This window comes from Molothrus ater, chromosome 31, assembly GCF_012460135.2.
Source record: "Molothrus ater isolate BHLD 08-10-18 breed brown headed cowbird chromosome 31, BPBGC_Mater_1.1, whole genome shotgun sequence".
In the NCBI taxonomy this organism is placed as follows: domain Eukaryota; kingdom Metazoa; phylum Chordata; class Aves; order Passeriformes; family Icteridae; genus Molothrus; species Molothrus ater.
The window spans coordinates 1,710,948-1,723,853 of NC_071658.1; the positions used below are offsets into that span (position 1 = coordinate 1,710,948).

General features: G+C 55.5%; 1 protein-coding gene and 1 long non-coding RNA gene across 2 annotated transcripts; both read left to right on the forward strand.

Moving 5' to 3' along the window:
- Window positions 1-3,769: 3,769 nt before the first annotated feature.
- Window positions 3,770-6,600, forward strand: LOC118700552 (serine/threonine-protein kinase pim-1-like; the record flags this gene model as incomplete). The annotated part of the gene is made up of 6 exons (XM_036405087.2): window positions 3,770-4,357; window positions 4,474-4,524; window positions 4,728-5,094; window positions 5,734-5,910; window positions 6,159-6,308; window positions 6,540-6,600. Coding segments are annotated over 5 exons (1,290 nt in total), but the record flags the coding sequence as incomplete, so codon positions are not given.
- Window positions 6,601-6,620: 20 nt separating this feature from the next.
- LOC118700580 (uncharacterized) lies at window positions 6,621-8,958 on the forward strand. Its single transcript, XR_004982299.2, has 3 exons — window positions 6,621-6,665; window positions 7,287-7,421; window positions 8,571-8,958. It is a non-coding gene; the product is annotated as an uncharacterized LOC118700580 (long non-coding RNA).
- Window positions 8,959-12,906: the final 3,948 nt, after the last annotated feature.

The window sequence follows — 12,906 nt, forward strand, 5'->3', positions numbered from 1 at the left end:
GGCCTGGCTGGACTTCTCCTGAGTTGTGGGTGGTCCCCCACAGAAGACCCCTCACTTGTCTTACAACCGCCGTGACAGACAGACTGAGATGTACAAGGCCTCTCCATCAAAGACCGAGACATGAAATCCCTGTGTGAAAAGGCCCCCCCACACTCTTTCCAAGGACTGGGACTGAGACCCCTAAGCTGGGGGAGGTGTGCGGGGGAGGCAAGCTAACCAAAGCAAGATGGATGTTGCAGGTGCGAGCAGTGGACCAAGAAGACAATGGCTCTCACCCACTGCAGAGAACATGGACTGTGTGTACCCTTCTCTAAATACCATTTTTTCTCCCAAAAATACAATAGACTACCCTTGATTCGGTTTCAAGTTTTACCCCTTCCCCCATCACAAAAAGAGTATAATAAGAGTTCAGATGAACTGCAACCCTGAGATCTCCCCAGACGTGACATGGTGAACTCCATTGGCTGGACATCAAAGGACTTCACTGTTCTACGTTTGGTAGCTCTATACCTTCCTTTCTCTTCCTCCCTCTTTTCCCTTTTCCCCAATTCCTCCCCAATGCATTTTCTTGTGGTTATTCCATACAGGTACATTTGTTCTGATTATCACTGCAGCCCCCTGTACTGTGTCGGTGTTTTTTGCACTCTGAGATCAACCCACGAACCATCACGAAACCCGTTCGTAAGGACGGATTGTGACACTTGCATACATACTATAGAAACCTTCTATCAAACCTTAAAAATTCTCTACAAATTCATTTCCAACATTACTGGGTCTGGCACTGCCCAGATCTGGTGTTTGCTGCCACCTCCAGTGCCCAGATCTGGAAAATCCCTTGTTCTGGCAGAGCCAAGTCCAGCAATTTTCTGGTAAAGAAAGCCAAAATCTGGCAATTTCCCACTGCTGACACTGGCAATGCCAAGATCTGGTGTTTGCTGCCACCGCCCGTACCCCAATCTGGACATTTATCGGTTCTAACACAGCCCAAGTGCAGCAGTTTTTTGGAAAAAGAAGACAAAACGCAGCAATTTCCTGGTGCCAAGACTGTCACCACCCAGACCTGGTGTTTGATGGCACCGCCCATGCCCAGATCTGAACATTTCCCTGTGCCACCACAGCCCAAGTACAGCAATTGGCTGGCAAAGAAAGCCAAAACCAGGCAAATACCCGGTGCCTACACTACTCCAATCTTGTGTGTGCTGACACCACCAGTGCCCAGATCCGGAATTTTTCAGATGCCTGCACAGCACAATTCCAGCAGTTTGCTGGCACAGAAAGGTCACATTTGGCCATTTCCTGATGGTGGCAAATACCCCACCAAGATCTGGTGTGCGCTGGCACTGCCAGTGCCCACATCTGGCAATTTCCCTGTGCCAGCACAGCCCAAATGCAGCAATTGTCTGGCAAAGAAAGCTAAAACCCAGCACCTCCCAGATCTGGTATGTTGGGGTTGGTTTCAAAGAAGAGGGAGACCTCGCCTTAAGGCCGTGGGAAAACCCTCTTTAGTTGGGGTCAGCAGGAGCTCCCGCCCATAATCCTCTTGTTCAGTTATGCAGATTGTTACTAGAAAATTCTGAGTTCTCTTTGCTACCATTGGTTACATTTTACTGCAAAAATTGTAATATTCATAATCCTTCCTTCCTCTTGGATCCTTCCCTCAGTTCCCACATTAACCCCTCCCCATATATAAATGGATAAATATCCCTGCTAGACCCTGGACCCAGGCTTTTTTCTGCTTTGCTCTGTGTACTGTGCACGCCGTCCTGTTTGTTGTGTTTGCCTTCATTAAAGTTCTGTTTCCAGACAAGCAGATGAAAGCAGTCTCTGTCTGTAAAGTGGCCAGAGCTGGTTCTCAGGGAAACCACTGGCCAATGGTCTGGATGAGGACCAGAAGGTTTCACTGGTGTTTGCTGGCACCGCCAGTGCCCAGATCTGGAAATTTCCCTATTCTGACACAGCCCAAGTGCAGCAATTTGCTGGCACAGAATTCCAAAACCCAGCAACTTTCTGCTACTGGCTCTGGCACCGCCCACATCTTGTGTTTGCTGTGCCAGTACCCAGATTTGGAAATTTCCCGGTGCCAGCAGAGCCCAAGTCTGGCAGATTTCTGTCGCTGCCAACGACACCACCCAGATCTGGTGTTTGCTGGCAGCGCCAGCGCCCAGATCTGAAAACTTCCAGGTGCCAGCACAGCCCAAGTCCAGTGATTTGCTGGCACAGAAAGCCAAAATTTGCAAATTTGCAGGTTCTGGCTCCAGCACCATCCAGATCTGGTGTTTGCTGGGACCACCAGTGCCCAGATTTGGAAATTTCCCAGTGCCTTCACAGCCCAGGTCCAGCAATTTGGTTTTAGCTAGCTTAGGCAGAGAAGTTCCTGGGACTGTGACTTTCCTTTTTCTTGGAACTGTTTAAACCTGTTCTGGACTGAAAACCCGGAAAAACACCTGCAGCTCACACCTGTGGCCCACCGAGGTCTGGGATGCTGCATTCCAGCACCAGAGGGACTTAGAAGAGACCGAGTGAGTCAACTACAACCCACAAAAAGGATTTTCTGAATTTGCCATCTCTTCAGCACTGTCAGAGGTTTTATTTAATATTATTCATTTTTCATGTTTGGGAATACTTTACTTGATAAATAAACTGGGTTTCTTTTCGCTTTTCTTGAGGGAAGTCTTTTCCTGAACTAGTAGGGGGAGAGGCCACTTGAACTTGCTCTCTAGACGGACCCCTTTTGGAGGTTTCCTCCCAAAATTTGCCCTAAACCAGCACAGTCACAATGGAAACTTCACCAGTAACACAACACCCCAGCCCACCAGGAAAAGAAAGGACACGTAAAGTTCTCCAAACATTTGTCCTGCTTTGCTGCAAAAGTCCTGCTGCAGACACTGTGCAGTGTGGAAAGCCAAGAGAAGCTGGAGCTGGTGGCAAATCTTGTGACAGAAGCTTGACCTTGTTCTCCAGGAGAGATTCTTGGCAAGAGCAGAAGGGAGAAGATTCCTGGAAAACTGGAACAGCTTTCCAGAAGTGAAATGTAAATGAAAGAAACAATCCAAGATATTTTCCTCTATTTATTTCTATGCTCCCCTTTTCCATGTGGCATTACTTCTCCATCCCAGTAATTCCAGATGCACTGCACCTCTAAGATCAGTGGCTTAGTGATTTTTAGACACTCTAAAATACCATGAGGCACAGAGAGTTTTCCTTCCCCTGTTTTTACTGGAAGGCAACACTGGAGATGTAAGTGCAGTGCTGGGCTCAGGTAGGAATCCTAGCCCAAGGGAAGGTGTCCCGACAGGGTTTGCCCCTCAGCCAGGCCAATGCAGAGCAGCAAGCGAGGGGATTGCTGTGCCAGTGTGCAGGAGTCAGGGCTCTGCACCTGGGCTCAAGGCTGCAAAGTTCCCGTGTTTGGCCAGACTCAGGGGCTGTGCCCGGGGCGCGCGGGGCTCAAACGTGGGGCTCGTGGGGCGAGCGGGGAACGGACACGGGGACGAACGGCCCCGGTGCTTCAGTTGCAGTGGCGGCAGCGGCGGCAGCAGCAGCGGCGGCAACAGCGGCAGAAGCAGAAAAGCAGATACTCGATAAGAATCTTTCTCTTTCTCTCTTTCTTTCTCTCTTTCTTTCTCTTTCTCTCTTTCTTGGTCTTTCTCTCTTTCTGTCTCTGTGTCTCCCTTTCCCGCTGTCGGGCACCCTTCCCTCGGGGTCCCTTGCCCGGCGTCCCTCTCCTCTCCCCGCCTCCCTCTCCTCTCCCCGCCTCCCTCTCCCCCTGCCGGGCCGGGCCATGCCCCCGGCCCGCCCCCGGCCCCGGGCGGGGCTGCCCCGTGCCCGGCCCCGCCCTTCCCGCCACGGTCTCGCCTCCGCCCGGCTCTGGCCGTACTGGCGGTGGCGCTGCTGGGCAGGCATCAGTGCCTGGTGCGGGGGCAGCATCGCCGCCCTTTGCCTCCCACTGGCCCGAGCCCGGCCCCGGCCCCAGCCCCGAGGCAGGCTCCAGCCCCGAGCCTGGCCCCGGCCCCGGCCCCGGCTCCTCCCGGGGCCCGCGGAGGACACAGGCGGCGCGGCCGCTGCCGCCACCTCCACTGCGGCTTCCCCGGCCCGAGGTCCGCCGCTCGGCAGCGCGGCCGCCGGCCCCGAGCCTCCCGTGCCGCGTTGCAAGGAGCGAAGGCCTGGGCATGGCCGGCCCGGGGCGGCTGAGGGGCACTCGGGGGCCGTTGCTGGCCCCGGGCCGAGCGCTGACAGCCGCGTCCCGCCCGCAGGGACGGCGCACGAGGCCCTGCAGGAGCGCTACCGCCTGGGTTCGCTGCTGGGGCGCGGAGGATTCGGCAGCGTCTTCGCGGCCACGCGGCTCTCGGACGGCGCCCCGGTGAGCGGCGGGGCCGGCGGCGGGCGCAGGAGGAGGGGGCGGAGGTGGAGGAGGAGGAGGATGGGGCTGGGCAGGGCGGGCGGCGAGCTGAACCCGCTGCTGTCCTTGGTTTGCAGGTGGCCATCAAGAGGGTGCCACGGAACCACGTCCGGCACTGGGGCGAGCTGGTGAGTGAGCGGGGCCAGCGGCAGCAGCCGGGGCTGCCGGGCGGGGATGAGCCGAGGCCCGGCACGGTGGAAGCCGCCAGGACGCCTCGAGGGGGAGCGGGCGTGGGCGCAGCGCAGGGCACAGAGAGTCCCGAGCTGGCTCAGGGCTTCCCCAGGCCTGGCACGGCATCGGCCCCACTGAGGGCATCGTGCTCCTCCCGCAGCCCGACGGCAGCAGGGCCCCGCTGGAGATCGTGCTGCAGGCCAAGGTGTCCACTGGCTTCCCCGGCGTGGTCCAGCTGCTGGAGTGGCTCGAGCTCCCCAACGACATCGTGATGGTGCTGGAGCGGCCAGAGCGGTGTCAGGACCTGCATCGTGTCATTCGGGCATGCCGGTTCCTGCCCGAGGAGGTGGCGCGGGAGCTGTTCCGCCAGGTGCTGGAGGCCGTGCGGCACTGCACCAGCTGCGGGGTCCTGCACCGCGACATCAAACCTCAGAACATCCTGCTTGACCTGGCCACCGGGCAGGCCAAACTGATTGACTTTGGCTGTGGCACCTACCTGCAAGACACAGCCTACACCCACTTTGCAGGTGAGCCTCCGTAGGGTGTACTCCTGGTCCTGGGATCTCATGGCCCAACATCTCCCAGCCCAAGCTGGCTGTGACAGTGGAAATTCTCCCTTTTGCTGCCAGTCAGGGGACTGAATCATCAGCTGAGTTGCTTTAGAGCGGGGCTGGGTGGGGAGCCATCTTCCAGCCCTGCTGGCAGCCTTTGCCAGCCACTCTGCCCAGGACTGGGGCTGGGCTGGGGCAGCCAGCCCGACCAAAACCCCCGTGGGTGGGGGTAGCAGAGAGGGGGGTGGAACCTGTGCCCCAGCCAGTTTGGTGTGCAGGCGAGAGGAAGGGCTTGCACTGCTCAACTCGCCCTGTTTGCCTTGGCTTCCTAATATTTTTGGGGCAATGCAGGCAGGGAGGATAAGGGCATGTTTTCCCCAGCACAGAGAGGGTTTTTCCTTTGCATGGTCAGGCTTAGCCAGGGCTTCCTCTGCCCTCTTCTGACACCAGTGGCTTCTTTTCCAAGCCTTAGTTTGTGCACAAGTCCCAGGTGCTGGCGAGAGGGCAGTGGTCACCCTGTGTGCCACTGGGGCAGCCCCCGCAGGCCCAGGGTTGCTGGGGCCAGGCTCTGGGAGCAGCAGCATCTCCCTGCTGAACTCCATCTGTATTCCATAGGAACACTGTCCTACAGCCCCCCGGAATGGAACGACTTTGGCTGGTACCATGGCGAGGCAGCAACGATCTGGTCCCTGGGCATCCTGCTGCACCAGATGGTCTGCGGGGAGCACCCTTTCAGGAGGGGCCGGAACCTCAGCTGGGGCCAGCTCCCGCTGCCACAAGGGCTCTCTCAAGGTGGATCCTCTTCTCTGGGCACGGGGGGAATCCCAGTGCTGGGAGGCAGCAGCGGGCTCGTGAGCATCCCGCTCTGGCAGCTGCTGAGGAGGTGGCACATGTCCTGCTCTCCTCCAAAACAGGGAATTGATGGGAAAGTTTAGGCCCAGCCCTGAGCGCATCCAGCAAGGCCTGGGCATGGCAATAGTGGGGCAAAGCAGACAGGAGCCTTCTCTGGCTGACCGGCAGTTTCTGCTTTCTCTGCCCAGAGTGCAAAGATCTGATCTGGTGGTGTTTATCCGTGAACTCCTTGGACAGACCCACATTAGAAGACCTGTTCTCTGATCCTTGGGTGCAGGATATTCCTCGGCCATAGAAGAAGGGAGAGAGCCACAGGCACACTTTGATCCAGGGCCCTGGTAAGTTGCAGCTCCACACATGCCTTGGCAATCAGAAGCAAAGGAACCCAGACCTTTTTGTGCTTCCTGTGTCACTGCACAGGGTCATGGGATGGGCACACGCAGCCCTTGTGCTGCAGCTGAGCTGCTCTGCCCAGCACTGGTGGCTGCCATCCAAGCTGGTTTTCCTTGTGCTGGTTCCCTGACAGCTGGGGCCCTGGGCAGAGCCCTGAGAGCCTGGTCTCCCCCCAGGGAAGGAGCAGGCGCCCCTGGAGAAGCTGTACCGGGTGGGGATGCTGCTGCTGCTGCTGCTGAAGACAGCCAGGATGGCACCAAGGATGACAAGCTCTTCCTCAGCCTGGCCACTGGAGGCTGAAGGTGATGGACTTTGATTCTGGCACCTTCTTCAAAGCCAGGCTCCACAGGGAATTTGCAGGTGAGTCCCCACCTGGGGAAATGCTGCCAGATTTGGGCATGGCTCAGCCTGGCTGGGAAGCAAAGGTTCCCCTTTGCTGGAGCAGATGCAACTCATTCTTCAGTCGCTGCCCAGCTGCTTTTTGGCAGGGCTGGGGCATGGGCTGGGCTGGGTACAAATGGGAGTGGGCTCCTGGCCCTGCCAACAGCCCCCAGCAGCCACCGTGGCCTGGGCTGGGGCTGGGGCTGGGGTTGGGGCAGCCAGCCCGACTCAAACAAAGCCCCATAGTGGGGGAAGAGGTGGGACTCCAGAAGCTGTGCAGGGGCTGCTTTGCTCTGTAGGCAAGGAAGGGCTGGGCTGCTGCAATGCCCTTATTTGCTTTGGGATCACTGTGATTTTGGGGGGCAGTGCTGGGTGGAAGTGAGAAAGTGTGGGCTTCCCTCAGCCATGGCTGGGTTTTTCCCTACCATGTAGGAGCTGGGCCTTCCTCAAGGCCCTGACAGAGATAAGAGTTTTTCCTGTTTTTCTTGTTTTCCCTTTTGGTCTCTAATCTCTTTTCAAGAATGTGTTGTTTGTTTTTCCAGAGGAAGCGTTCCAGGTGGTCCAGTGCAGATGGGGAAGTGCTTGGGAGCAGCTGTGGCATGGGTGGGCGGTGGCCTTGGAGAAGGCTGAGGACGTGGTTTGGGAGCAGCTTTTCTTGCAGCCGTGGCTGGCGTGAGGTGGGTCCCTGTGTGCTTGGCAGGGTGGGATCAGAGCTTTTGGGAGATGGCAGCGAGCACAGGAGCATCCTGCTCTGAGCAGCTGCTGAGGGCTGGATGTGCCGTGGCTGGCTGCAGGCTGGGCACATGTCCTGCCCTCCTGCTCTGCTGCCAAAGGCAGCAGGGATGGGCAGCTCTGGGCACAGCTCTGGGCACAGCCAGCATGGCCTGGGCACCGCAGGCCTTGGCACAAGGGACAGGAGCCCTCAGCTGACGGGCACTTTCTGCTTTCTCTCCTTGCAGCCGGGCTCTGCGGCTGCTGAGGCTGCTCTGGGCTCTGCCAGGGCTCTGCTGGGCTCAGCCCTGGGCCCAGCTGGGCTGGCTCTGCCCTCACATTGCTCTGACAGCTTTGCATCAGACGAGCCCCTTGCGAGCACAGCGCCTGAGCTTTCTGCTTTGGCAGCTGAGTGAGACTCTGCTGCAGCCCCAGAGATTGCAGCTGGGGACACACATGCAATTGGCAAGAACTCAAACTCTCCACAGTCCCAGCTGAACGCCTGGATCTGCACAGGGTGTTTGTCTGTCCCATTCTTCCTTCTTGATTGGCTGGAATTGTGCAATTGCACTTTCTTCCTCCTCTAGAAGTGCCTGAGTGGGCCAAAGCTGGCGAGTGGGCCGTGTTCCTGTGGCAGTGCAGTCTGGAGCTGATGGATGGAGAATTGCCCTTCTGTACTGCCAAACCAGAGCAAAAAGCCCTAAGTGGCACTTTGTGTCTCTAAGAAATCCCTGACAGTTTCAAAGGGAATGTGCAGCTCCTTCCCAGGCTGAGAAGGAAGGGCATCTTCTAAAGGATTTGGGCTTTGACAGAGTTTCCATTCCCAGTCCTGCTTGGAGCGGGAAGGGCACAAAGCAATTTCCTCTTGCTTTGAGCACAATTTCAAATGGCAATGTTGAAACAAAGCCCAAAATCTTTTAAAAGGCTGCTGGGGTCAGTAAGATGGATCCATGCCATCAGCACATTTACAATGTAAATAACTGAGTTCCCCTTTAAAAAAGATCATTTACCTCTTAATACAAAGTTTCAGAACTTTTTCACTAACACTTGGGTTTTGTTTTCATCTTTCACATTTTATATATTTTTTTTCTTTTTCCTTTTTTTCCTTTAAATAGAAAACATGTCCTAGAGAAGGAATGTCCTTTGCTCCTGGTTCCTGTGTGGAGCAGCTCCCTTCCTGCTGGCTGAACTGCTCAGGCAGAGCCCGGCAGCTCCTGGCCCTGCAGGGCTGAGGCTTTTCCCCGTTGCTGGGCACAGACTGATGGAGCAGCACTGCTGAACACGGGCACACACAGAGGGCCCAGCAGCAGCTGCCTTTGGCCACCTGAGGCTCCAAGGCCCAACCTCTGAGCAGCCAGGGCTGGAAGAGGCTGGCAGCATCTGATCCCTGACTCTGGGCCAGGGCTGCACAAATGACCCCACAGCAGCAGCAGCAGCAGCAGCAGCAGATGGAGCTGACTTTCAGCACAGCCCCTGCCCCTGTTCCCTCCTGTGTCCAGCGGTGTCAGAGCAGCCTGAGGCACCTGGGAGCCCCCAGTGCCAGCAGGGACTTGAGATGGCAGCCCTGGGCTCCTGGAGGCTGTGCAAGGAATGGAGCTGGGCACTCCCTGTCCATGGGGAGCTTGCAGATGGAAAAGGCTGCTGTGCCCAGGCAGCTCCAAGGGCACAGAAAGGAGGCTCTGGAGCACTGGATCTGTGCCAGTGCCACAGTCCTGGGCAGCAGCCAGCCAGCCCTGGGGGAACAGAGGGCACAGCAAGAGGGACAGAAGTAGGCAAGGGCAGAGACTGGGAAGAGCCAGGCCCACGAGCAGGAACAGCTGCTCCATTGCACTCCTGGAGAAAGCTCTTGGCTGCTTCAAAGCGCTGAAAGGCATGAAGGGCAGAGAGGAGGCCACAGCAAACAATGCTCCTGTTTGCACAGCCTCCCCTCTCCGTGTCCCAGAAGGAATTGGATGGACTGGATTCGTCTCTCCGAGTGCTCTCGTTCAGCATGAGCAGCTCAGCACCAGGAGCTGAAGGAGCTGAAGCCTCAGGCCACAGGAGCTGGGCAAGAGGGAACTTCTGGAGCAAAGTAATGCTGCTAAAATAGCCCCAGCTGAATGCAGCGGATATCATCATGGAATCACAGAATCCTTTCTGTTGGAAAAGCCCTCTGAGCTCACCCAGTGCAGCCGCTCAGCCAGCAGTGCCAAGCCCAGCACTAAAGCACGTCCCTGAAGTGCCAAGGCCTGGACAGCAGCCCTGAGTGAGGCCTGGACAGCAGGCCCTGAGCCAAAGGTGGCCTCTGGAGGAACCTTCCAAGCAAAGGTTATCTTTGTATCTGCTCCCTGATGAGATATGCATGGTCATTAGCACTGTGATGTAGCCACTCCTTAGTGAAACATGGATGGACCTTTGTGTATTTAGAAGCCAGAGAAGGCCATGAAATCTGACATCTGGCCTTGTGTGGGGCTGAAGGATCAAAGTCAGCTGCCTTGGCTCCTCCTTGAGGCCTGGCCAGGCTTTGGGAGGGAGCCAAGAGGAGGATGAAAGCAGATGTTGGCACACTAGCAGTGCTGTCAGATTGTTCATGCAGCACTGTCAGAGCTGGGCTCTCTCCCAGCGGGCTTGGAGCCTCAGCTGGGGCTGGAGGCACCTGCAGGAATTGCCAGTGCCCAGGAGTGGCTCTGCAGCCCTTGGCTGTGACAGCTTCCCCAGCTGCTGTGTGCATCTGGGGGATGGGAAAGGCTGAGGGTAAATGCTGCTGCATCTTTCTTAATCACTGCAGGCAATCTTTGGTGGGGATGGTTGGCTGCATTGCTGAGCTGCTCCTTTTGTGATTCTTTGCTGCTCTGAACTGCAGGAAATGACACTGATTCCTCCAGTTGGAGTCTGTGTCTTTGGTGCTGACTTTGGCCACTGGTCAAACCAAACTGGCCCAGTCTGGCCAGATCCCAACCAAATGTCACTTGTTCAATGTCAATGTGAGGAATCAGTGCCATCAGAAATTCCCAGATGGGAAGCCCTTCCCTGGAGTTCCCTGGCTCTGGAGTGGGCTGAGGTGGGAGCCCCGTGGGAGCAGTGGGGCAGTCAGGTAAAAGAAGCTGCAGCCCTGGATGTCTTCAAATGCATCCAAAAATTGCACATGGAAAAGGAAAAGAACTTGTGGGTTTGGGCAGACAAAGATGAATTTGTTAAGAGTCCATTGGAAACAGCACCTTCAGAAGGAACAATTATTGTTGGAATGCTCCCACATGGAGCAAGAGAAGAAGGTTTCAATCTTGAGCTCAGCTGCATTTGTGCCAGTGAAATAACACTATAATAACTAACTATATGTATTTATTGTATAATAAGACCTTAATATATATATATTTGTATATTTATACATATATATATATTATATATATGTCTGTATCTATCTGTCTATATGTAATTCATATGTATATCTACATATGAAATAATAATAATGTGAAATAGTGCTGACAATACTAATTTGGTAACTTTGGCTGCTCAGGGATGTAACTCTAAATAACCAGACTATGCCAAGCTGCAGGATTGGTTGAACGGGTGAAGGGGTTGTTAAAAGAGCAGTTGAAAAAATGAGGAGATGGGAACCTTTGCCCATGGAGAACCCATCTCCCAGATGTGCTCCATGCCCTGAACAATGGCCCACGGGGGAAATGGAAACCCCCTGGCTGTGCACGGCTGCCCCCAGTTTGCAAATCCAACCATGGGCAGTGAGATTTGGGCTGCCTGGGAAATTGTTCTGGCTGTGATGGCCCCTGGCAGGGCCAGCCCAGAGGCTGCAGGGCTGGGCCTTCATGCATTGGAATTAATGAGGATGAATTCAAAGCAAATGAGAGCTATCAATACTGTAACAGGAATTCAGATTCCTCCAGGACACTTTGCTTTGGTAACTGCTCACTTGGAGCTTGGCCTTGCAAAGTGTTCATGTCATGGCAGGAGGAATTGATGCAGAATATCCAGCAGAAATTACAGTAATTCTGTGAAACAATAGTGAACAAGATTGGATTATTCAACCCCATGACAGGGTAGCACAATTATTGATATTGCAATTTTAGGAACGATTGTGAAAAAAGGAGCTCCAGCTCCAATCACCACCGTTTGTGGAGATAAAGGGTTTGGATGCAGCAGTCCTAATAATGGAGCCAGAGTGTGGGTCTGGAGGCCAAATGGCCCTCCTGAGGCAGCTGAAGGAGCAGCTCCTGGGAAAGACAACTCGGAGTCCTGAAACCTGGGCAGGAACAATGGGAATGTGTCCCTGCAGCCAAGGATTGTGTGTGAGAACAAGTAGATCTGACAGGATATTGTTTTACACATGCTGCCAGACCAAATCTCCCTGTTTGCCCCAAGGGCCCCTTTGGCAAATGCTCTGATCCACGGGGCTCCATGGGAAGGCTGCTGTGACACTGAGGGACTTGCACAGGAATTGCATCCAGGAGCCTGGGAGCCCCTCAGGGACTGGGACCCGGCCCCTTCCAGCCAGAGGGGAAAGGGCCCCCCCAGGCCTTGTTAGCCCCAGACAACATGGTAAAGCTGAACAGCAAAGGGCCTGGGGACATTATTCTGGAATTAAAAAGGTGCCAGCTCCATGGACAACAGAATTCTTGTTCCTAACTCCAAGGAGATTGAGAAAAAAGAATGAAGAACGGTGTCACCAAAGAACTACTGATGTCTGTAAGGTGTACCTTGATAGTCAGCCAGAATCTTTGTCTGCCACAAACACCTCTAGTGTTTGACCAAGGGGTTAGTCATCAAAATGTAATGATGAGTTCTGAAGGATTGCTGAGCTTCTTTTGTAATTCTTTGCTAATGATGATGTGCTTTGCTGAGCTTATCCTTTTGTCATTCTTTGCAGCTGTGCATGATATAAAGCCACAATTCCTTCAGTTGGTGTCTGTGTCTTTGGTAGTGACCCTGCCCACCAGTGAAACAGGGCCCCCTCTTGCCTAAGTGTTACCTGGGAAGGCAAAAAGCCTCCCTCCAAAATTCCCCCCTTCCTCCTTGTTCCCCCCTTCATACCCTGAGCATGATGTGCTCTGGTCTGGGCTGTGCCCGGGGTCAGTTGGGGTCACCAGTCCTGGCTGTGTCCCCTGCCAAGCTCCCCCGCAGCCCCAGCCCCTCCCCAGCGTGGCTGGACGAGGGGCAGGACAGGCCTTGGCTGTGCTGCAGCTCAGCAAGAACAAAACCATCTCTGCGTGCTCAGCGCTGTGCTCAGCACCCGGCCCAGCAGTGTCTCAGTGCCAGGGGCTGTGCCCTCAGTGCCTGCCAGGGCTTTCCATGGCAGCTGCCAGGCCAGGTGACCCAGGTGTCCCCCCCAGTGCCGCTTGCCATGGAAACAGTGCCCAGCCCTGCCCCTTTCTGTCTGGCTGACCTGGCCTTTGGCCTTGGCAGTGCCCTTGGCTGCTGGTTCCTGGTGCCTGAGCGGCCAGCGCGGCACAGGGCAGGTGG